The following is a 26481-nucleotide window of genomic DNA, read 5'->3' on the forward strand; positions in this document are numbered from 1 at the left end:
AGGTATCCTCTGATATTGTTAGACCAGGCACAGATATGCATTTGTTTTCAAGTCTTCCACAAGGAACCCAGAAGGATGTTTATGTATACTAGGGCTGTTACGATTCCCTCGCGTATTCAGTGAATCGAACAGTATCCATTCATCATGTTCATGAATTTAATTCGTTATTTGTGGTCACTAGAATCTAATATTCATGAATATGTAGTCATGTGCATTTACATACCCTGACTCTTAAAATATCCATTAAAGATTTCTTGAGAGACAGTATTTTAGTCACTGGTCATTGTTGCATTTGAGCAGACACTAGTACCTGTATAAGTGAAGTATATTAATGCATAATAAATTAATAATTAACAAGCCATGTTAAATAATTTTTTTTGTTATTGTTTCACTGAATATCATAAAAAATACATCAACTGCTGACTTGTTATTGTATTTCGTGAATAAATATTCGTATTCGTTACCCTATATTCATCATATGAATCGTATTCGCCTTATAGTGTATTCGTTGCAGCCCTAATTTATACCCTTTGGAATTTAAGTGTGCCCACAAAAAGAATACTTTCCATCCTATTTTGAACATGTTGAAAAAGAGCTAGATGATAAGCACTTGCAATTTTGATACAAGTGTGTTCATATTTTCATTTACCATGTATTTGTCCATTTGACTTGCGCAAAAGTATATAACACAGGCTTCATATCATTAACTTTATTACGAATTTGATTTGTGTGTGCCCTTCAGGAACTGGGAACTTACAGGGCTTGTACAATGTCATCCATGTCACTGGCATTGTCATACAAGAAGTTATAACACTGTAGACAGATATCTTTGGTATAACCAGCATCCTGTCATATGTTAAAGGAAAAGCATGAGCTGTGATTACATTGAGGGCGAGGATTACCCGGTATGGATGAGCAATACAGACTTGTAATTCACACCGATGGGCCACGTGCATGTAAAGCGTGTCATGTTATTATAGTTCCAGTGTGCTAAACATGCTAAATAATCTCAATCCTCCAGCGAATAGTAGTGTTAAAGGGGAAAGCATGTAAATGACCATAGTAACTTCAATAACAATGAGGCTCGCTGACTTGGTTGATACATGTCATCAATCCCAAATACGTGGATCGACGCTCATGATGTCGATCACTAGATTGTCTGGTCCAAACTCGATTAATTTACAGACCACCGTCATATAGCTGGAATATTGCTTAGTGCGGCGTTAAACAACAAACCAACAACCAATAAAAATGAAAAAAAATCCTTTTGTTGCATGTAGGTGTTACTGTGGGGTAGAGTTACAAAGAAGGGTAACGTTCAGGTGGGGGATTGTGGTGATTACAAACTTCATTCTTTGGAGTCTGTAGTAGCTGATTTAATGATCAGTATAAGACATGACATACACCATACTGTACACAAACCACCATCATCAAGTAGTGGGACAGGCAAACTGATTAAGATATTACTGCTTAAAGTGTGAGTACTATGTATGTTTCAGCTGGGAGAGCCTGTCACTGTTCATTGTTAAGTGTAAGAATATATGTGTTTCAAGTCTTGGTGAGTGAGTTTGTCCGTGTTGTTTGTTCAGCATATGAGTATATTTGTTGTATGTAATGGTGGAGCCCGTCTCTGTTGAGTTTGTTCTGTGTATGAGTATATGTGTTATTGGACATGATGGCGGAGCATGTCAGTGTTGCGTTTATTTGGTGTATGGGTATATGTGTTATTGGACATGATGGCGGAGCATGTCAGTGTTGCGTTTATTTGGTGTATGAGTATATGTGTTATTTGACATGATGGCGGAGCATGTCAGTGTTGCGTTTATTTGGTGTATGAGTATATGTGTTATTGGACATGATGGCGGAGCATGTCAGTGTTGCGTTTATTTTGTGTATGAGTATATGTGTTATTGGACTTCATGGCAGTGCCTGGCAGAGTTGAGTATGAGTATATGTGTTATTGGACATGATGGCGGAGCATGTCAGTGTTGCGTTTATTTTGTGTATGAGTATATGTGTTATTGGACTTCATGGCAGTGCCTGGCAGAGTTGAGTTTGTTCTGTGTGTGGTCGGATAGCCAAGGACCCGGGATTCGATTCACGCAATGGGTACAAAGTGTGAAACCCATTTCTTGTGTACCCTGCCGTGATATTGCTGGAATATTGCTAAAAGCGGCGTGAAACCAAACTCACTCACTGACTGTGTGGGCATATGTCATTATGTGTTATTGGACATGATGGTGAACCTGTCATTGTTGCATTTGTTCTGTATATGAGTATATGTAGTAGGATTTGATGGCATGTATTTAGTGTGTGGGTATATGTGTTGCAGGACATGATGGCGGAGTCGGAGGAATACAGCTCCCAGCTGCGGGAGGTGTTTGACATGTTTGACAAGACGGGGGAGGGCGCCCTGGGACGGGAGGCCTTGCTGGATCTATGCAAGGGTCTGCAGCTGGAGGAGTACTCGGACCTACTCCTGGACAAAGTGCTCAGCGACAAGAAAAAGGTGAGCTGGATAACACATGTTTAGTCTGACAGGTGAAAGTAGACAATGTAGAACAGCCAAAATGGGCCATGGACAAATGCCATTCAATAATAGGGGTGGTGGGGTAGCCTAGTGGTTAAAGCGTTCACTCATCACACCGAATGTCCGGGTTCGATTCCCCACATGGGTACAAAGTGTGAAGCGCATTTCTGATATTGCTGGAATATTGCTAAAAGCGGCGTAAACCCCCCCCCCCCCCCCCCCCCCCCCCCCACACACACACACACACACACACACACACACACACTCACACACTCACTCACTCACTCACTCACTCACTCACTCACTCACTCACTAATACTTTGATAAAAAAGTACACCCCTAATGGCGACTTATGAATGTCTATCTAGTTCCAGGGTTTTGCCGACAACAATACATTGTCCAATACTTTCATAAACCTATCACGAATATTCATTGTTTTGGATGTTACTTGTTTGTTTGTAATAACCTCTAATCAGTCTTAGGAGGTTTTTCCTTTTCCTAGTGAGACCTCATCCAGGGTATGAGATTTTTCTTTTTCGGAGTAAGACATGATGAGTTGAGAAGCAAATAAGGTTTGGACTTTCAAATGTTGCAAATGTCCAATTTCTAAAATTGAATACAACAATTGTAACGTTTTCATTTTGGATGACAGGAATCGAACCTGCAACCTCCTGTTAAGCAGTCAAGCACTCTAACCATTAGACCACAGAACTGGTTTATGATTGGTTGTTCATTATATATTTTATGAGCATTTCTATAAATTTGGTAATACACTTTTATACGTAATATTGACAAATATTAATAAATGTTGTTTCGATGGTTCTTAAATTGTATAAAACAGCTGATCGCTATTTCCAGCTTATTTTACGAGAAAACTACACATGAAGTCTTATTCTCTGCGTATGAAACATTGTCCGCCATACAGTACCCAAATACCGTTAAATTTGTAAATCACCATGTCTAGTGATGTTTTATAAAAAAAAATCATGTTTTTATTGACCAAATTTTAAAAAGGCAAAACAAGCACACAACTTGGGCATTGAGCAGAAACTTCTTTTAAAGGTAGTAATAAAATATTACTGCTTGTCATGAAAACTGAAAACTTGTTGAAGGTATTGTTAGCAAAAATCAATCTGAATTTCATCACAGGTGCAGTTTGATGACTTCAAGGAAGCTTTTGTTGGCATCCTACAGGATGTAGCACCCCTGAACTTAGATGACGACAAGAAAACGGGTGAGACACCTTCTTTGACTAATGCTGCAACTTCATGTATGCCTGATAATTATTTGAGCAATTAAGTGTTTACTCACAATTTTTCATTCACATGGGGAGGCACGGGTGGCCCAGTCATCTAAGGTGCTGCAATTCACTGTGCAGAGTTGCATCCCTTGGGCACGCCAGAAACCTATAGTTGTGTGTTTGAATCCCGGTTCGCCCTGATTATGTTTCTAGGTTTGTCTGAGACCTGCACAACTTCGGGCTTTCCTCCCACATTAAGCTGACACGCCGTGATATGACTGGAATACTGTTAACTCAAACACAACTCACTAACTCATTCACATGGGGTATTGATTGCTTTCTTTTGGGATTTCATGCTTTTTCCCCTAAGGTTGCAGGCTATTGAGTATTTTTACAGCATCGAGAGACATTTAAAGAATATATATCTGCTTAAAAAACTGCTTCAGGTGATTTCTAATTTCTATCTGTTTGTTTGATACTCCAAATGTGTAACATGTTGCATAAACTAACAACAGCGATATACTTCTAACTAACAAAAGCTGAGACACTGCACCTCTTATAAGCATTATCGATGACAGTAGAGTTCATTTAGGTGTAATGCCTGCAATCGATAGTAAAAATAAAATGTGTGAAAGGACATGTATGTTGATACATTGGGTAATTACGCACAGTATTGTATAATACTATTACATTTTTACATTTTTCACTTGTACAAGCAACTCCAAATTAAGTTGGTAATTGTGATTTAATTTTAGTGTCTTATGCAAATATGAAGCTTATCTGGAGCTCTTTTTAAAACACTCAGATAATTGCTTGTATCTTTGAAGTAGAGAAAAGCACTACAGGAATATATTTGTCTTGTGTCATGTCGCCGAAGACCCGGGTTCGATTCCCGACATGGGTACAATGTGTGAAGCCCATTTCTGGTGTCTCATGGCCGTGATATTGCTGGAATATTGCTAAAAGCGGCGTAAAATCCAACTCACTCATTCACTCACTTGTGTCATGTGACTAAAATGGTTATATTACATAGTTGATGAGTGTTGGACAACAAAGGAGCCAGGAGGAGTTTACATTTGTGTTACTTTAGCCACATCATCAATATTGTATTAGTGTAAGATACAAGATCAAAGTGTTCGCAAAAAGCACCTGCCCTTATCCCATAGATCTTGTGTCGGGCCTGCAGTTTCAAATTTGTAAGGGTCCTTATTGCCTGCAGTAAATTTATGCCGCTCTCAAAATTAGAAATAGGGGGCTTTATTAGAATATTATTTTGGTGAGAAAAAAAGAGTTGAAAGATCGTAAATTTCCTGGTTTATACTGACAGCCTGAAATGATACGAAAGAAAAGTCACAACACAACATATACACAACAGATATATTTTCAATATTTTAATTGCCCATAATAAAGGGTGCATATAACACACAAGAGCGTATTATACACGAATAAGTAAGTCTTGTGTACATTAATCAATCGGAAGTGGTGCTAATTGGGATTGTTCACTAGCCAATATATTAGCAAATATCGCCGTGGGTGCTTATTACGGTGTGCGAATACGGTATGTCACAATGAGCTGGCCTGAAGAATTTTACAATGGCCTGCAGCTTTTAAATTCTGTTGGTCCTGATGGCAGCTTGGCATCTTTTATTTCAAACACTGAATGATCATAATTGATTTTGTCTTTTGAAATTCATTTATTAGCAAGATTTAGTGCACATAAATGTATGATGATTGTGCTGGTATTAATAACATGAAATCCTTCTATGGTGGCACATCTGTGAAACATCCTGAACCGCAGGTATTTTGTTTCAGATGTCCATGTGACACCAAAGTATGTACTGGGTGGCAAGACGTACGGCCGTCGCTCCAAGCCGGATGTCTTGAACGATGGTCAGTTGGATCAGCGGGCCATTGAGGATGAGGAACTGCTAGACATAGAAACTGCTGCAAGCACTGGCCATCTCGGCTTCAAACAAGGAGGGCGGATTATCTCCCCTAGATCAGAGAACGAGGTAAGACAGTAACCTAGATATTTAGTTTGGAGGTAAGATCAGTGGAGCTTCTGTGTTGTCGGTCACTCAACCCATTGCCACATATGGTCAATATTAAGTAGGTCAAAGGTCACATTATGCGGATAAAACTCTTATCACAAGATGTGCAGTAAAGCAATGTGCATGTAAAGGGAAGTAACTACATGCTATATACTGGATCGCATAAATATTAGGATTTTTTTTTTTTAAATGGAAATAAAAACAAAACGTGCAGCAGACTTTATAATGATGCGGCTGGTGCCTGAGAACCAAGACTATTTCTTGTTTCATGGTCAAACAAATAAGTCGATATGAAGGGAGATAACAGGTCGTATGTCGACGAACCATACCACCATGGGAGCACAAGTCTGATGTCTTTGCCGCTAACAATTGTATGCAGTTATGCATGTGATACCTAGCAAGATGGGGGTCAGGTGACCACAATGTGTGAGCCTACTCTAAAAATCACAAACACTTAAGGTAAACTATTATTAATAATTTTACTTTAACAACCAAATCAGCATTTTATCAACCAAAAATGTTATAGTGTCTTTGATGTTTGAACTATGTGTGTTCACTTCTGTTTCATCTCTGAAGATAGATTTAACTCCTTGTTTTTGTTTTAAGAAGTGTCCTCTTTGCCAATTTTTTAAGAGCCCGGAGTGCTTATTACAGCGAATAAAGAAGCTGGAACATTGCTGACTGTGACATTAAAGTTAATTCGTCCACTCACTCATCATGTGGAGGGCTGTAACATAAGAGGACATTGCAACATATACTACTCAAAAGAAGTTAAAGAACACCCGATTATTTCATAAGACTAAAGTTAATGTGGGCGATAAATGGATTCTGTAGACACGAGTCTGAAACCATCGACAAACTCAAAATCCTGCCAAGTTAAAACTGTTCATTCATTCACAGTAAGTTTGATTGGGAAGTTGAAATACTTTTATGTACTTTCCATCACAAACATTTGGGGATCTTTGTCAATATGTCTTCCCTTCACTGATCCGCTAGGTGTGTTGCTCCTGACGGTCCAACCTTTAAACACATGTGGTATGAGTGATACGAGCAGTACATGTTATTGTAACACCTATAGACAGTCGACCAGTATAGCCTTCACCTCTATCGGCAACGTTCACGCTGGTGAATGGACAGTTTATCTTTTCGCCTAACCAATTATCTAACCGTTGTCATGTCCTGAAACATATGTTCAATGATACAATGATACATAAGCAGAGCTCCAGATGACTTTTTGAGCAATTGAGTTTTTACTCTAGGGTTTCTATTTTAATTGGGTTATTACATGTTTCATTGGGTTACCAATATGTTTTACTCATCTATTCATCACTCTATTGCTTTTTTCCCAAAATTAGTGAACATTTTAAGATTTAAAAAACATATAATGTTTTAGATGTTGTAAATATATAGGCTTAACTTGGAAAGTAAATTAGCTCGTAATTATGTTTCAGAAATTAGCTCCTTTGTATGCATACTGAAAAAGCTTCATTGCGTATATACGCGAGCTGTGTTTATACATTTGAGTTTTTCATTTAATGCATGCGTTTCTGTACGCCAGTTCATTGAAAGTACTTGGGTTTTGAATATTGTTTTGGGGTATTTTATGCAAATACGCTGCTCATCTGTATCTCTGCATCAGGGATGACCTTGACTGCGGATATTGTAATAATAAACCACTTGATGTTTTTCCCCCTTCTAGTGATGCCCTTGCTTTTATTTTGCAACAAGAAAATTATGTTCAGTTTCTTCAAGAGTATAAGTGACATGTGCATATTAGCATATTTTCTGAATGCAGTTGAACAATTGCACGTTTTACTTGAAGTTTCTGAAAACTGTCTAATTTATCAACCCTACATGGTTTTGATATGTTCCCCACCTTCTTCGACTGATTGCAAGAGTCCCGTTGACAGACAACATTTTTCAGCTTGTTAGGAGACATGCCAAGAGCTTTAGAAGCTTTTTTCAACTTTTTATTAATGGCATAAAATGCTTTTCCTCTTTTTGCTTCACATCAAAAGAAATCATACACCTTAAAAATCAGCTGTTTCACACCAGCTGAGCGGCGCATGTTGTCAGTAAATTTCGACGTATATGATGTAGCACGTGCAGTGTGTGATGCGCTGTTCCTCCTACCGTGGTCCCCCCTCCGTTCAAGATGTCAACTTGTACACATAGCAACATGATAATTTCTAAAACAACTTTTTCCAGCAATGAGAATGAGAAAACCCGAGGATATTGTTGGGTACTGGGTATTCATTGCTGTCTTTATTGCCATTTTATAGACTATTCCTGATTTTGTGTTATTTTGCAATTCATCAGTCTCATTTGGTGCCAAATAGACTGTAATTAGAATTATATTTGCTATCTAAGAAATAGACTTTATACTGCAGGTGTTTTGATATACTATTGAATGAAAATCAGGATATAAAGCAATAGCAGGATATTGCATGGGTTGTAAGGGAAATAGCTTTTCAACATATACTACAAAAACAAGAAGATACAACTATCATTTACATCTATTTATGTATCATACACATCTTGTGCTATACTTTACTACTATTCTTAAGAGACCCGTGAAGATCCAGGGTAGAATAGGTCTTCAGCAACCCATGCTTGCCATAAAAGGCGACTATGCTTGTTTGTCGTAAAAGGCGACTAACGGGATCGGGTGGTCAGGCTCACTGACTTGGTTGATGCATGTCATCGATCCCATATTGTGTGGATCGATGTTCATGATGTAAATCACTGGATTGTCTGGTCCAGACTCAATTATTTACAGACTGCCGTCATATAGCTGGAATATTGCTGACTGTGGCGTTAAACAACAAACAAACAAAAAACTATTTTTAAGAGCATGAATATCATAATTGTGTAAGAAATGGATCAATTAATTAACACCTGCGATGACACACTTTGTAACGGGCAGAATAATGTGGGTAAATCTCTTATTTCAATGTATGATGACTGGTTTGTATATTTCAAATGAAATCAGATGTAAGAGAAAATGTTGATTATGATAGTAACATTTGAAAAACAGTAGTTTTATGCTGAATGTTATTTCTTCTTCAATTATTAGTGAAGACATGGTTACCAAAAGACGTTAAAAGATGGTACTTGTTGTTACCCTGTCTGGCGCTCGGCATTAAGGGGCTGAAACAAGGACTGGTGGGCTCGCACTCAGTATACTGTGTCTGATTGGGGTATCCATGTTAACCTGCAGCATGGTATCTCAGTGTGCTAGCACTATAAATCAGCATCAGTCCAGACTAGTACAAGCAGCCACACACATACACGTGCATGCACGTCGCTATATAAGTGCAATAATCTTGGATGCAACGTTAAACCCCATTTCACCTCACCTCACCCAGTGAAGACATGGATGTATTAGGATAGTTGATCTGTCAAAGATGTCCAGGTGCAGCAAATGTAGGCATTTCTCCAGTTTGGAAGTCTATGGTAGTATGAAAACTATTAGTTAAGATTGTCATGGGTAATAACACAACGACTGATAAATATAATGAGTTGGCATTATTTCATCGATGTGACATCTTACCACAGACTGACAGAATACGGGGGATGACTGTACCTCTCTGTTTTCTGAAGAAGAAAAGGGCAGTATACCGTTTTTCATGGTGTTTTCCCCACTATCTTCAATCGTGTCAATCGTGTTTTAGTTGAAGACTGAACAAATGTTGATATTCTCAAATAATAGTTAATACAAAATAAGTGTTTGTTCAAAATATTCAGTAGTAAATGACCATTTTTGATTGTGGGTGGAGCAAGGTTACATATTGGCTTGGCTCCGTCTCTATATGCCACTAGTTGTAGCGACCCGTGAAGATCCAAGGTAGAATAGGTCTTCAGCAACGCATGCTTGCCGCGACTATGCTTGTTGTAAGGCGACTAATGGGTTGTCAGGCTCGCTGACTTGGTTGATGTATGTCACTGTATCCCACTTGCGTAGATCGATGCCCATGGTGTCAACCACTGGATTGTATGGTCCAGACCCAATATATGACTGTAGTCATATAGCTGGAATAGTGTGGAATAGTGTGGCATTAAACAACAAACAAACAAACACTTGTTGTAGCAGTGCACATTGATTCGGGAACCAGACCGGAACCGTCGCTTATATCATTTCCACAGGAGAGTTATTGTCCTTTGGGACAGAAAGATCGCACATTAAGTTTGGGTCCAACATTTTGTAATGAATAAGAAGTAAAGCCTTATCAGAATATAAAAAAATGCCCATAGAAAAGTGATTGATATTAACAGTGAGAAATTTACATAAAAGGCTCATCTCCCAAAGGCTTTTCGTCTGAAACATGTGCTAATATAATTTGTATCCCAATTGCGTGGATGGATGCTCATGATGCCAATCACTGGATTGTCTGGTCCAGACTCGATTATTTACAGACCACCGTCATATAGCTGGAATATTGATGAGTGTGGTGTTAAACAAACATAAACACAAAGCATTTGAAGCGCTTTAACTTTCGTAACTCCCATACTTCCATAAACTTAAGGCAGTCATAATGGGGCTCTGGTGCAGATAGACCAGTGTCAGAATTGGTGTGTATCTGGGATTTGAACCTGGGCCAAAGGATCCTGGCTTTGCTTAGAAATAAAACAAAATGTAACACAACCATTTCTGACTCAAATTGGGGCGGTGGGGTTGCCTAGTGGTTTAAGTGTTCGCTTGTCACACAGAAGACCTAGGTTCGATTCCCTACATGGGCACAATGTGTGAAGCCCATTTCTGGTGTCCCCAGCTGTGATATTGCTGGAATATTGCTAAAATCGGCGTAAAGCCATACTCACTCACACTTCCTCAAATTCACCTGCATGTTTTCAACATCTATACATTTCAGGGTTTAATCTATGTTTATGAGAAAAATTATAACATTCTGTTGTCACCTATAGATACAAAAGTGTTGCTATGATGAATAGACTAGTTGTCACCTATAGATACAAAAGTGTTGCTATGATGAATAGACTAGTTGTCACCTATAGATACAAAAGTGTTGCTATGATGAATAGACTAGTTGTCACCTATAGATACAAAAGTGTTGCTATGATGAATAGACTAGTTGTCACCTATAGATACAAAAGTGTTGCTATGATGAATAGACTAGTTGTCACCTATAGATACAAAAGTGTTGCTATGATGAATAGACTAGTTGTCACCTATAGATACAAAAGTGTTGCTATGATGAATAGACTAGTTGTCACCTATAGATACAAAAGTGTTGCTATGATGAATAGACTATTAAAAACTCAAAAACTATGTTTTTTCAATTACAAATTTCCTTCTTAAAACATTGTAGTTTTCATAGAACATAAGATTATGACTTTTTTTGTCAAATATTCAACCAAAGAGAATTAATACCAAAGTTTTACCTATATTCAGTGCATGACCTGAGTATGATGATGTGCACTGGTGTGTGTGTGTGTGTGCTGTTCCCACTACATAAGGAGAGAACCACCTTTGTTTGTCTTCCTTTCAGTGGGTGGCAGTCACAGCTTATCCCAAGGACAAAGCTATAAATAGAACACAAAGAGATTCAGCTTGCCCAAGCTGTATTCTAGGCTAGCTATGTGTCTTCTTAATGTTCAACCACAAAGTCATACATGAGCTCAGGATTGAAAAAATATCAGAAATAGATTTGGAAATTTACAAGATTTGTTAGTCTGAAAATTAACGGCTTGTTAGATATACTGTTTGTTTTCCACTTGGGATATTTGTGCACATAACTTGTGGAGTGTCTAGTAGCCTGGTGGTGTGCAATTACCTGTTCACTAGGTCTGAAGGGTGCTGTAAATTAAACATTAACCAATGCCTGATAAGATAATCAGGTACGCGCATGAAACACCTATCTAGAGGTACGTGGCTACATGGAAATTAAGGCAGTAAAACCCTGCTTGCTGGGGAACTAACTAGTCATGTGAGACGGCACCACCCTTGTTGTATAGGAAACATTGCATGGTCAATTTCAGATCAATAAATTTTGATCTACACAGTGACATCTGTTGCCATGGCTGCTCTGGGTAATCAAAGTCCTGCATGACACTTGTTCTAGACATTGCTGTCTCTGCAGCTGTGTGACGGTGTGGTGTTGTGGTGTTGTGTCAGTGTCCAGGTGGTCAACGGCAGTGCCTGTAGCAGTGTTCAGCGGAGGTGTGTATCACAGTCCTTTATCACAAGTGCGGCGTATATCACAGTCCCTTCATTCTTTGACACCCTATGGTGTAAAGACACAATTGATAATCAGTCAGACTTTGGATCAGGGATCTTGTTGGAAATCAAGGGTTAATGTTGTGTGTGCTGTTTTCCTGTTCGAAACATTGACTTACTTCCTCATCGAGTGGCGGGACTACAGTAGTAGTACAAGAAAGATGCGAGGTAACAGGTGGCTAAGGAAGGCTGTGACTGATGTTTGTGAAGCTTAGAAATACACATCGTGTGATATTACTGTGTGATATTACTGGGTAATATGTCAAATGATGAAACTATTTTAAATGAAGCTGTCATGATAACTGGAATAACAAAACTTACCAAGAGCTTTTGACAGAAGTATTGATGTGAGATCCTGATCGCCTAGGCTTCTCTGCAACACCTGTTTCTATTGTGAAGTCTGTTGTCAAAACTACAAGAAGTTTGCTGTCTGCTTTTGAATGAAGATAAATGTGAAAATTAACCCTACAGCTGGTTGTGACGTATCAGATTACTAAACATTGAAAGCATCTATATGAATTAGAGTTAGTCAAGAAACAGTCCAGAAAGTGACCAGAAAGTGACAAACACTTGAATACCCTACCTGATTGTTTACCTAGCTTTGACAGACCAGGGATCTCTACCTTTTTGAGAAAGAGAAGTTTGAGATATTTATCCATTGCCTTACTTTCCTAGGCTGGTGGTTATTATCATATAAGGTGAAAACTCTATGAATAGCTGCATAATACTACACCTATGTGATAAGGCAGACCTATGTGATAAGGCAGACCTATGTGATAAGGCAGACCTATGCTGTGTACACAGGAATAATTGAAGTTATATTCTACTTGATAACACCCCATCTTGTGATCAGCAAGATGAAGTTGTGGCGTATGTTGTGCAGATCCCGTCTGTTTTTTGTGAGCTGCATCGCAGTGACTTTATACTTGACACTTACATTTTGGACAATGAATTTGAAAACTGAAGAGAAGGTAGTTCTCCCCATTGAAGACTACAAAATCAGCATCAATGGAGGACGTGGTGAACATGGGGAGGGTGATGCTGAAGCTGCTGCACAAATTAGGAAAGAAAATGATGGTGGAGCTGCTGTGGACAGTTTCCAAGATTTACATTTGGATTCAATAACTTGCAAAGAAAAGCAAAACTTTGTGTTCATCAAGTGCATGAAATGTGCTACGGAAACCATGGCAACCATTATTCGTCGGTTTGGTTACACCCGAAATCTTTCTTTTTTGACGCCAGTGAAGGATAAGTTGTATCTTGGCTGGCCGTATTTGATGACAAGGTTTGACTATCGCCCATCTAGTCGTGGTTATAACATCGTCATGGAACATTCAATTTACAATAAAACTATTATGCAGAAAATTATGCCGAAAGATACTCTGTATATCTCCATCATACGAGAACCATTTAGTCAAGTCAAGTCAACGATAAACTATTTCAAGGTGCTACAAATTTTAAACATTACAAGTGAGAATGGGTTAAGTGAGTATTTACATAATTTAGAAAAGTATGAGCCTATTTATCAAAGTCCTGAAAAACATCAGCCTCGATTTTGTATCCCTGATGGTTTCTCAATGACCAAGAACCTGATGTCTCATTGTCACGGGATGCCACTAGGTTTCCCTGCTGGACGGCCAGACATTTCTGGTGATCCTTCAGCAGTTGACCGGTACATACAGGACCTTGGGAAGGAGTTCTACTTCATGATGCTTGTCGAATATTTTCATGAATCTCTTGTACTCCTGAAACGTAAAATGTGCTGGACATTTCATGATATTCTGTACAAGTCTGTCAATGATGGTAATTACACTTACAAGAAAACACAACCTGACCCAGAGTTGGTGGCCATTTACAAGAAGTGGAGTCCCGCCGACTACAAACTTTACAATCATTTTAACAAAACATTCTGGGAAACGGTTGCCAAGCAAGGTGGTGATTTCTTTGAGGAAGTAGCTGCGTTTGACCAGGTGCAAAAAAGAGTTAGTCATTTCTGTGACTATGGAGAGCAGGCTGACTTGAAGATTGAGACGAGTAAGTGGAGTCCAGGGTTTAGCATGGTCAGACATGACTGCAAGATGTTGTGGCCGGACCTACTCCGACGGATCCAAGCACGTCACAATAAGGATGAGAAGGTACTACTACAGAGGGAGCGGATGGCAGGAAGTGTTCACCATAAGCCTCAAGCATTGTGCTAGCCTTGTCTTAGCATTGTGCTTGTCTTGAGTAAACCTTGTGTTAGCATTGTGCTAGCCTTGTCTTAGAATTGTGCTTGTCTTGAGTAAACCTTGTGTTGGCATTGTGCTTGTCTTGAGTGAACCTTGTGTTGACATTGTGCTAGTCTTGAGTAAACCTTGTGTTAGCATTGTGCTAGTCTTGTTTTATCCTGCAAGTCTTATGTAATATCTTGTGTTAAATTTGTCTTTGTGTTAGGCTTGTTTTAGGTTACATATACTGAACAATAAACGTTCAGGATCATGAATATTTTTGGTAATATTTTTATGAAATTGTGTGCCCAATGTTCACTACAAAGAGTTCATGATCACAACTTTTTTGTTCAGTATATACAATTGAAATCTTGTTTATTTGAATAGGGCTTAGTCATCTAAGGTGCCACACTTCAGTGAGTTGCATCCCTAGAGCATGTCAGAAATGTCCGATGATGTCACATGATGGTCCTTGCAGTATCTGTGTCTGTGGTTTGATTGTTTTGACCTACAGATAGCTTGATATGTTTTCTTCACGCCGAAGACCCGGGTTTGAATCTCAACGTGGGTACAATGTGTGAAGCCCATTTCTAGTGTCCCCTGCCGTGATATTGCTGGAATATTGCTAAAAGCACAGTTAAAAACCATACTCACTAACTCACTCTAACCCGGAAGCCACTTTAAACAGGTTACACTGAACATGCAGGAATCCTCTAGCCAATATGGCTGCCAAGTTGAGGAGTCCTTTGAGTTTGATGTTTGATATGTTATGTGAATGTACACAGTGTGCATACACCAGTTTTCTGTTTATGCCTCAATAAACGCAAATAGATATTGCCCTGAAACAGTTGAAGGGGCATCAGACTCCTAGCGACTGTGATGGGCAGTTGTGTGACATTTACACTTTGAAGTCAGTGATGTGTTTTTGTCCAATATGTTTTTCTTACAGGATCAATAAAGCCTGTGATAAGAGAAAGTTCAACGATGAAATAAAATACCTTATTTTACTAAGACATTGCAAGTTTGTTATAATTCTTAATTTCAATATTTCCATTTTCAGTTACCAGGAGTTTGCATAGTAAGAGTTGTGTATTGAGGAGATAAACCTGTGTCGTTCAGTGTGTTTATTGTATAATGAGAACACTAAATTTAGATCGCGTAATAGTGTGAGACCGAACATGTTAGTCTTCCTAAAGTCTTTGTACTATATCACACAAAATCACAACATCAGATAGAGCATTTTGACACAATAAATGTAGTGTCGCATGCCAGCAGAATTAAAACAACCATGGAATATTTTTTACAATATTGTCGATGTTGATTGTCTTATCAACTGTCCACCTCCTGTAGTGGATAGTGTCTGCCCAGAGAGAACACGGTCGGCGGTCAGAAGATCCCCTAGTCGCATCATACCTAAAGGTATTAACAGATGCTACTTGTTGTTACCTTGCCTGGCTCCTGGCATTATGGGTTAAAAACAAGGACTGCCTGGCTCAAGTCATATAATGTGTCTGAGTGGGTCAAAATATGTATGACTGTAGCTTGGAGTCTCAGTACAAGCAACCATGCATGCATGTCACTATACAAGTGAGATAATCTTTAAATGAACATTGAACCTTGTTTCTCCTGATCCTCCTTGTCAGCGGATATCACACAGCCACATATTACTTGTACAAGATTATCGATCTCCCTTGTCAGCGGATATCACACAGCCACATAATACATGTACAAAATTATTGATCTACCTTGTCATCAGAATTCACACAGGTTCAGAATACTTGTACAAGATTATCGATCTCCCTTGTCAGCAGAATTCACACAGCAACATAATACTTGTACAAGATTATCGATCTCCCTTGTCAGAAGTATTAACACAGCCACATGATACTTGTACAAGATTATCGATCTCCCTTGTCAGCAGTATTCACACAGCAACATAATACTTGTACAAGATTATCGATCTCCCTTGTCAGCAGTATTCGCACAGCCACATAATACTTGTACAAGATTATCGATCTCCCTTGTCAGCAGTATTCACACAGCAACATAATACTTGTACAAGATTATCGATCTCCCTTGTCAGCAGTATTCGCACAGCCACATGATACTTGTACAAGATTATCGATCTCCCTTGTCAGCAGTATTCACACAGACACATAATACTTGTACAAGATTATTGATTTCCCTTGTCAGCGGATATCTCACAGCCACATACCGTATTTTCTTGAGTATAGTGAACACTTTTTTCCAAAAAAACTACAGTTGTGTAGAAGGGGGTGCCCATTATACACGCCATAATGAGTTTTGGTGTGTTTTTCTTCCAACGCAAAGACATCACAATGAGCATGTAACACCAGAAATACCATGTCAACAAATCCATACTCGAGTATCCTCACAATGTAATCTTGCAATTACACTGTCTGGTTATAAAAAGTGTTCATTGTGTATCTGGACTTATGTTTGTAACTTATTTCATTAATTTTATTCAAAATTCCTTTTAATATTGTTTTAATTAATTTCGGCGAAACCGTGTGTGAAGCGATTGGAAGATCGCACAACTCACCTTTCTTAACAGCAACCAGGGTCAGGTTACCGCTATTGATTCCTTGAAATGTACTTTAGTTGACAGAGAATGGATACATATAACATAAATGCCATACTTTGACTTCTATGTCAATATGTAGTTCTCGCAATCACGTGCGTGGGAGCCTCGACAGTGACTGGTCAAATTGTTCCATGTAAAAATAAAATAACCAGCAACAGTGATTTAGCTGCACCGGAGTGCTACGCTTAGGGTTATTATTATTTTAAATATACTTAGTAAAAGCTGCAACTAAAATAACATGATATTGGAATATATTATTCGTGATAAAAACATAGTTTCAGATACAATTTTTCCTGATCCTTGCAAAATCCTTTAAAGTTATATCATTGTGTAAATTTTAACCAAATCACTCGTAGAATCCAAGAAAACGTGTGTACAGCAATTTGCTGTTTCCAGCTTAGTTTATGAGAAAATACACATGGTAACCTAAATCCCTGCATGTAAAACAATGCCTAGCAGAACAAAAAATACAATTTAAATGGTAAATCAACATACTGACCAAATTTCTTATCACCTGTTTGTTTAATGGAATTTGCTGACGGGGTACGGTGTAATTTTTTTCTGTGCATAATATTCAAAACAATTTTTTTTCCAAAATACTGAAACATACTTGGGTACTCAAGAAAATATAATACATGCGTGGTCTTGATTCCAGATTTAAAGCACTGAAAATTGTGTGGTGTATTTAGTGTGAGCAGTGCTGTCCATGCAGATGGTGCTGTGAAATTGAAGCATCTTGCTCCATATGATTCATGATGGCAGCTCAAGTAAGTGTTGGTTTGTGGATCTGAGGGATCTTGTTGATGCATACCTCTTGGGCAGATCACAGAGGTATTCTGGAGCCATCTTGTTCACTCACTCACTCATATGTCATGGACGGTTGGGGGCACGGGTGGCCAAGTTCGTCTAAGGCGCCGCGATTTGCTGTGCAGAGTTGCGTCCCTTGGGCACGCCAGAAACCTATGATTGTGGGTTCGAATACCAGTTCGCCCCGATTATGTTTCTAGGTTTGTCAGCATCATACCCGTGCTCGTGGGTTTGACAGAAGTGGTAAACATCTGAGACCTGCATCACTTCGGGCTTTCCTCCCACATCAAGCTGACACTCCGCGATATAACTGGAATACTGTTAAAAACGGCGTTAAACCCAACTCACTCACTCACTCATATGTCATGGACGGTTACTCAGCTTACCCAGTGCAGAGATGTTAGTATTTGAGAGATATGTTCTCTTCTGATTGTTTCAGTGATGAGTGAGATCCGGGTAAGAAGAATGGGTTTTCAGTAACCCATGCTTGCCTTAAAAAATGACTATGCTTGTCGTAAGAGGCGACTAGCGGGATCAGGTGGTCAGAATTGTGCTGGTGTAGCAGCTGCATCTGAGTTATCAGGGGACAAATTTTACTGATGTTTCATGGATAGTAATGATATTTTGAACTCAAGTCATTGATATGCTGTGCCATTCTCAGTTTGGAGTCGAAGTATACACCCAAGTTCAAGACAGGATTAGAAAATGGCATCTGAGCCTGTTCTATGGGCAGACTTTCGGTCATAAAATACTAAGTTGAAATAAAGGGACAAAAGTATGCACTCATAGTCAAATGTTACGAATAAAAGTCAAAATACAAAACAAACAGATGCCGGTTAAAATATACAAAGGTGAAATATAGGTCGACTGTAGGCAATATAATAGTCAAATGTTACGAAAAGACGTCTTATGAAAAGAACGTCAGTGAACACTGGCACATACACAGCGGAACAAGCCGATTAAACTTGAAATGTTTAACAAATTGCAGCGCCATCTGGCGTTCTTTATTGTCAACGTCCTTAAGCTGTTTAGTGACCTTTCGTGCGCACTGATGTTCTTTTGTAAACATTGTTCTTTCTTTTCATATGATGTCTTTTTGGAACACTTAACTATGATATTTTTTACCGTTATTTCAAGTTTGTATTTTTTTGTATTTTGACCTTTATTAGTAACATTTAATACTTTATTCGTAACATTTGACTATTATTGCGTTCTTTTGTCCTTTACGTCAACTTTGTATTTTTTTACCGAAAGGCAGCCCATACTGATCCTCACTGAGATGTTAAAAGTAGTGTTATGTGGTTATATCAGTGATGGCGATTCTTTAGAAAATAATTTCAAATCATCAGTCATCATTGTAGATCCACCTAATGACGTCAACAATAGAGAAGTCATCTGTGATTATGTGACCAAGAGGTTGGTAGCAGTATGATGAGTCTCGGCAGAATTTGCATCTTCAGCTGCTAAGTCCATTTTCTGCAACAAGTTCTTTTTATTTAACAACTTGCATGAAATTGTATTTGTACAGGAAAATAAACTGTTGATCGTTCCTGAAATTTGAAATATTGTGGGACCTTTGTGGAAACTGATTATTGTTGGAGAATGTTTCTTTCGTTGTTTGCAAGTTTCAAGTTGAAGAACAGGTTTGTTTCAGGTTTGGCCAATCATCTCCCTGCGATTCTGAGGGCTCTTTACTCTTTGTAGACCCATCCACCAGCACAACTTGCTGGAGCTCTTACTTAGAGCTGTCTCAATGGTTTCGGAAGGAGAGGCAACAAGTTTTCCAAATGAAGTATCAGCTGGCATTCATCCTTTCTTGTGATCCTGGCTGCATTGGCATATTTGGATGATGGCAACTTACTCAGTAGATTGATGTTGGCAGTTGGTTGGTTGTTTTGTCATTACCTTCATAAGGCATTGCTGTACACAATAAGGTTGACATCTTCCCGAGGCAAGGGAGTTAACTGACTTTAAAAGTCCAGTTTCCACCCTTGCCGAACTAGGCTGGAATTCCTGGGCTCAATCGTAGCGCCACCAGTGGCTATTACAAGTTGTCCTTTCTATGACTCTCCTATTGACCAATAGGATTCAACCACTCGTATCACTTGCATTTGATTCAAACAAAATGGTGGCGCCCAGTCAAGATGGTCTGATCGATAATTAAGACCTACATTGTGATAAAACGATGCAGAATTTGTTGTTCCTATGTAGCATTGTAAACCACCCAAGCTATGACGTATGCAATGGCGGGAACCTCACTTTTTTCCTGTGTGCGCTAGAGTCAACATCTAGCCAACCCAGCCGACAGCCCAGCCAGCCAACCGTTAAGACACAGTACAGTTGCCGCACAGACTCCATGGGCCACACATATGATCTCCCCAGACCTCCAACCAACCGAGACAAAGTTTAGCTTACAGGCTCCGTTATACATGGGCAGCGATCACAAGCTGCACAGACCTTAATCATACAGGAATCCAGGACACGAGCGGATGATGAACTGCATGGAGAACACGTGGAGTGTACAGAATATTACAAATATCCACCCCCTGGGAGCTATACCCACGGTCACTTGGAGGTGGAAGCGGAGTTTCAGGTTGATGACTCACCCCAGAGGGATTATATAGAGGGATATATGTCATCTTGGAGTTATATCACCTCATGCCTGTACACCAACCTCCTATCCACAGCCTGCTAGACACCATAGTCAGAATGCAGGAAGACTTACTCTGCACCCAAATCTCATGCTCGTGATATCAATCACTGGATTGTCTGGTCCAGACCTGATTATTCCCAAGTCTGGATGTCTTCACAGCTATTATGGGGTCAGCGTCCACAAATACTAGCACAAATTCATTCAAGAGGTATTTCCAGCCAAACCAAGAGGTTGATAATGTCACAACCAATTTCTGCTCCCAAGACAATCAACAGCAAATTGGGACATATCATAGACAAAGTCAGATAAGATACAAGGAATGATTTGAAGCATCAACTATCAGCCTAGCTGCCAAGGCACATGGATCTTCCCATCCCCAGAAGCGTACCGGGGATGAGAAGGACTCTTCATATAAACAGCCTCCAAAGAAGAAGTTTGTCCCTGGGTAGGATTCGTTCCAACTGAGTCGGGGGTTCGACAAGCGTCAGTCTTCTCTGGAATCAACTGCATTTCATGAAGCATCCTATCTTGAAATCTCAAGCCTTCAGACACATATTTCATCTAGTCGGAGCCAAGCTAGTGGCAGCAGATCTGGCCGTCAGGAAGCTACTAAAGAAGCAAGCCATTCCGATACATGCACGACACCTTGATGGCATACTGTTGATTAACGTGCGTATGGTTGTCCTTGGTATTGCTCCAATTTGGTACTTGTTGTTACCCTGTCTGGCGCTTGGCATTAGAGGCTAAAACAAGGACTGGTCGGCTCGGAGTCAGTATACTGAGTCTGAGTGGGGTATTCCATGTAAAACTGCGGCATGGTATCTCAGTGAGCTAGCTGTCATGGTGACTGATTTACGACACCCATTGTCTGAAGAACATTTGATTGCAAAGGCTCATTACCCTGGAGCCATGACATCTATATGCCTTATTAAACATTTAATTGCTGTTATTTATAAGATGCTAATCCTATTTGTTAATCCCCATTTTTGTGTACATCGACCGTCTGCCATCCTGAACAGGATGTGCAAGTATGTCACTGATGATTTACTGTTTACATTTATATTTATTACCGGTACTTACTAAATGTCAGGTGACCTTGGCTATATAAGCCTTGGTCCAGAGAGGAGAAAAAAAAAGAAAGGTCTTACCCTTAGCCTAGCTAGGGTTAGGCTGGGTGCTCCGGGGCACCTAGACACCAACCACTACCACCATGTGCTGACCTGGCACATAGTGTCTTTTGTATGTATATATTAACATGTATAAAGTAGGACTGTATATACCCTGTATGTTTATATCTACATGTATAAAGTAAAACTGTATATACTGCAAGCCATCGTCTCCAAGTTGTCACTTCCTACAGGAACCATACGTCGGCACCTTGCATATACGAGTATGCAAATTGTACATTAATCAATGTCGGACCGACACACGTTGTTAATTCACTAGAGAGAGAGACTGTTTCTATTCTGCAAGACTCATTCCAAGGGCATCACTAAGGCTACAATAGTGAACTGTCTTAAAGCTACCGTTGCAGCAAGTTATACACAAGCTCAGAATTCCACGCCACGTCTCTGATCCTGCTCAGCTCATGAAATCAGAGACCTAGCCAAGAGTCTCACTTCATGGACATCAGTCGCAATAGAAAAAGTAGTTTCATGCTGTCAGTGGGCCTCACAAAACACCTTCACCATGACGTCCAACTGGAATTAGAGGTCCCAATAAGTTGTTCCTCATTTGCATCGTAACCACCCAAGCTTTGATGTATGCAATGGCAGGAACCTCACTTTTTTCTCCACATCTAACAACTAGAGGTAAATGAATTAGGGAGGTGGGTGGGAGTACTTGTGAAGTAATAGAGGTAGTATTCTTAGAATTATTAACAATGATAACTATTGTTTAATAATTCTTACGATAACTATTGTTTCGATTTTATGTTTCAAACATACTTTCTATGAACCTAGGAAACAGGCGTAATATATCTGCTGCGGGCGTACAGGCACTCTATAAGACATGCTAAAAAGCATTGTTATTTATCAGCGCCGCTGTAGCCTTGTGGTACTCTCAATGAGCTAAGATAGGAAGGTTGCATTTTCGATCGGTCGTATAATAAAGAAAACATTTGTCATTTGATTTTACATTTCATTATATTGTGATCAAATGCAAAATATTTTTTAGTGAGAAACATTCATATGTTACAATATAAACGGAAGTTGTATCAATAAAGTCCTGGTTATATCACATAAAATTCCTGGGAGGATGACGAGGTTTATGAAAGGTGTCAAATTGAAATTATTCTAGTTAACAGTACCCATTTGACAATGTAAAACACCACAAAGGATTCAGTGATAATTATAGCAAGGTCACCAAACACAACCTTTGTACATGGGTGCAGATGACTTCCGATGTTGTGTGTGAGCAGGGCTGGTGGGGGAAGCATTGTTAATGAGCTTCCTGTGTGTGTAACAACATCCTACTTCATTCATGACACCATGGCCGAGACAAGGACTCCAGAGAAACTGTGAGGGCACGATGGGTTGTGAGTATTCTCTTCAAGGGAATTAGGAACCTTTCACAGTTAAATCTCTCAGCAGATCAGCAGCAAATATATTACAAAGTATTTCTTCCTGTTTATGGGTTAAGCAGCTTCGTACATCATTTGAGTTGATTTGTGGTTTTCTCTGTTGTGATCCCAGGACAAACATGCCCCCTCGGACCCCCAGTAATTTGGCCCATGATGATTGCATAAGGGTATACAAGTAAGGATCCAAAGTGTGGAGTTTGTCTGACCCTTACTTTATGTTTGAAGTAGCATTAACCTACTCACTCACTCATCATCTGGTCAGTACAGACCCTGATACATGACATTGGGAATAGGTGAGGTGAGGTGAGGTGAAATTGGGTTTAATGTCATGTTCAAGATTATTGCACGTATACATGCATATGTGTATGTATGCGGCTGCTTGTACTAGTCCGAACTATTGTTTGTTTGATAGTGCAAGCCCAGTGAAATACCATGTCTTGGTTTAACATGAACACCCCACTCAGACACAGGAAACTGAGTCAGAGATGACCAGTCCTATTTTTATCCTCTTCATGCCAAGCACCAGTCAGGGAAATAACAAGTATAGTTTTTCAAGCTTTCTGGAATGATTCAGCCAGGGATAGAACCACTGACTTTCTGCTCTCCAGGCAGATGAAGGGGCGGTCGGGTAGCCTAGTGGTTATTGGTTAAATTCGTTGGCTCGTCACGCCGAAGACCCGGGTCTGATTCCCGACATGGGTACAATGTGTGAAGCCCATTTCTGGTGTCCCCCCGCTGTGATATTGCTGGAATATTGCTAAAAGCGGCATAAAACCATACCCACTCACTCCCTCCAGACAGATGCTATAATCACCAGAGGTGGTGCATTTGAAACGTATTGAGATGACGACATCATGCATTACATACAGTGAATACATATATAAACATCGCTGTCCAAACAACTTGATTCCAGCAACATGGCCATCTGTGCCTGGGTGTATCGAGGGAGCAATCAATAGGCAACAAGCGTATGACAATAACTAAAGGCTGATTCGTGAACAATAATCAATGATGACACATGCACAGTGTTGGAAATGACTTTAAAATGCATCATAAAATGAAGAAAGTCTCACGTGGCTCCGTATGTATCATTAATGTGCCAGATTTCTCAGTGCATGTGTTGCATTTACAGCCTGTCCAGTCAATATTTGTTAAAGGAGTCCATATCAGTATTATTCTGGATGTGTACATACTTGTATTGATAACTGAAATTTGCAGATGTTTTGTGTTACCTTACAAATATGTTGAGCACTGCATAAACTATTGCCGACCCGTGAAGATCTGGGATAGAATAGGTCTTCAGCAACCCATGCTTGCCGTAAAAGGCGACTATACTTGTTGTAAGAGGCGACTAACGTGATCGGGTGGTCAGGCTCGCTGACTTGGTTGATATAGCTGGAATATTGCTGAGTGCAGCGTTAAACAACAAACCAACCAACCAACCATGCCTCATAGACAAATGTTCTTGTTTTTGTGAACCTGCTATTGACTTTTGTGAATGGTTCATAACCAAACACCATTTTGAAAGGTCAGAGCCTTGAAATGGCATTGAGTAGTTGAGAAAACAAATATAATAATTATTCCAAAATACCAAATCAGGATTGATTCCTTGAACATCTGATCCTTCATCACAGCTAATAGGTCATACTTCATTTTCAACCGATCCTATCCTATGTTTGATGGAGAATTTATAGTTTAATACAAGGTTTACATGTATTCTGTGTACTTCATGTTTGTCACCCTATGTTTATGCTGGGCCAGAGAGGGCCACAGTATCTCATGTTTGTCACCCTGTGTGGATGGTGGGCCAGAGAGGGCCACAGTATCTCATGTTTGTCACCCTGTGTGGATTGTGGGCCAGAGAAGGCCATAGTATCTCATGTTTGTCACCCTGTGTGGATGGTGGGCCAGAGAAGGCCACAGTATCTCATGTTTGTCACCCTGTGTGGATTGTGTGCCAGAGAAGGCCATAGTATCTCATGTTTGTCACACTGTGTGGATGGTGGGCCAGAGAAGGCCACAGTATCTCATGTTTGTTACACTGTGTGGATGGTGGGCCAGAGAAGGCCACAGTATCTCATGTTTGTCACCTTGTGTGGATGGTGGGCCAGAGAAGGCCACAGTATCTCATGTCTTTCACCCTGTGTGGATGGTGGGCCAGAGAAGGCCATAGTATCTCATGTCTTTCACCCTGTGTGGATGGTGGGCCAGAGAAGGCCACTGTATCTCATGTTTGTCAACCTGTGTGGATGGTGGGCCAGAGAAGGCCATAGTATCTCATGTTTGTCACCCTGTGTGGATGGTGGGCCAGAGAAGGCCACTGTATCTCATGTTTGTCACCCTGTGTGGATGGTGGGCCAGAGAAGGCCACAGTATCTCATTTTTGTCGCCCTGTGTGGGTGGTGGGCCAGAGAAGGCCATAGTATCTCATGTTTGTCACCCTGTGTGGATTGTGGGCCAGAGAAGGCCATAGTATCTCATGTTTGTCACCCTGTGTGGATTGTGGGCCAGAGAAGGCCATAGTATCTCATGTTTGTCACCCTGTGTGGATGGTGGGCCAGAGAAGGCCACTGTATCTCATGTTTGTCACCCTGTGTGGATTGTGGGCCAGAGAAGGCCATAGTATCTCATGTTTGTCACCCTGTGTGGATGGTGGGCCAGAGAAGGCCACTGTATCTCATGTTTGTCACCCTGTGTGGATGGTGGGCCAGAGAGGGCCACAGTATCTCATGTTTGTCACCCTGTGTGGATGGTGGGCCAGAGAAGGCCACAGTATCTCATGTTTGTCACCCTGTGTGGATTGTGGGCCAGAGAAGGCCATAGTATCTCATGTTTGTCACCCTGTGTGGGTGGTGGGCCAGAGAAGGCCACAGTATCTCATGTTTGTCACCCTGTGTGGATTGTGGGCCAGAGAAGGCCATAGTATCTCATATTTGGGACCCTGTGTGGATGGTGGGCCAGAGAAGGCCACAGTATCTCATGTTTGTCACCCTGTGTGGATGGTGGGCCAGAGAAGGGCACTGTATCTCATGTTTGTCACCCTGTGTGGATGGTGGGCCAGAGAAGGCCACTGTATCTCATGTTTGTCACCCTGTGTGGATGGTGGGCCAGAGAAGGCCACTGTATCTCATGTCTTTCACCCTGTGTGGATGGTGGGCCAGAGAAGGCCACAGTGTCTCATGTTTGTCACCCTGTGTGGATGGTGGGCCAGAGAAGGCCACTGTATCTCATGTCTTTCACCTTGTGTGGATGGTGGGCCAGAGAAGGCCACAGTATCTCATGTCTTTCACCTTGTGTGGATGGTGGGCCAGAGAAGGCCACAGTGTCTCATGTCTTTCACCCTGTGTGGATGGTGGGCCAGAGAAGGCCATAGTATCTCATGTTTGGGACCATGTGTGGATGGTGGGCCAGAGAAGGCCACTGTATCTCATGTCTTTCACCTTGTGTGGATGGTGGGCTAGAGAAGGCCACTGTATCTCATGTTTGTCACCTTGTGTGGATGGTGGGCCAGAGAAGGCCACTGTATCTCATGTTTGTCACCTTGTGTGGATGGTGGGCCAGAGAAGGCCACT

General features: G+C 40.4%; 2 protein-coding genes across 5 annotated transcripts in view; both read left to right on the top strand.

The window, feature by feature from the left end:
* LOC139442512 (ninein-like protein) overlaps positions 1–26481 on the top strand; it is an 85745-nt gene that overhangs the window by 9898 nt on the left and 49366 nt on the right. For 3 of the 4 annotated variants that reach the window (XM_071223325.1, XM_071223327.1, XM_071223326.1), the window contains exons 2-4: positions 2333–2509; positions 3680–3764; positions 5583–5782. In XM_071223325.1, coding sequence (XP_071079426.1) covers positions 2336–2509; positions 3680–3764; positions 5583–5782 — 459 coding nt within the window. In that variant the 5' untranslated portion in view covers positions 2333–2335. Of the gene's footprint in view, positions 1–2332; positions 2510–3679; positions 3765–5582; positions 5783–22817; positions 22865–26481 lie in introns of those variants that run through there. The other variant, XM_071223328.1, reaches the window with a different exon arrangement.
* On the top strand, positions 11718–15235 carry LOC139442794 (galactosylceramide sulfotransferase-like). The gene has a single exon (XM_071223685.1). It carries the CDS (start codon positions 12914–12916, stop codon positions 14252–14254), a length of 1341 nt encoding a protein of 446 aa, XP_071079786.1. The 5' UTR covers positions 11718–12913; the 3' UTR covers positions 14255–15235.

The sequence above is a fragment of the Haliotis cracherodii genome, unplaced genomic scaffold, assembly GCF_022045235.1.
Source record: "Haliotis cracherodii isolate W230 unplaced genomic scaffold, xgHalCrac1.p SCAF_5, whole genome shotgun sequence".
Taxonomy (NCBI): Eukaryota; Metazoa; Mollusca; class Gastropoda; order Lepetellida; family Haliotidae; genus Haliotis; species Haliotis cracherodii.

Excerpts from the sequence above, each read along its gene's own strand:
- LOC139442794 (XM_071223685.1), top strand. The coding sequence starts at position 12,914 with ATGAAGTTGTGGCGTATGTTGTGCAGATCCCGTCTGTTTTTTGTGAGC.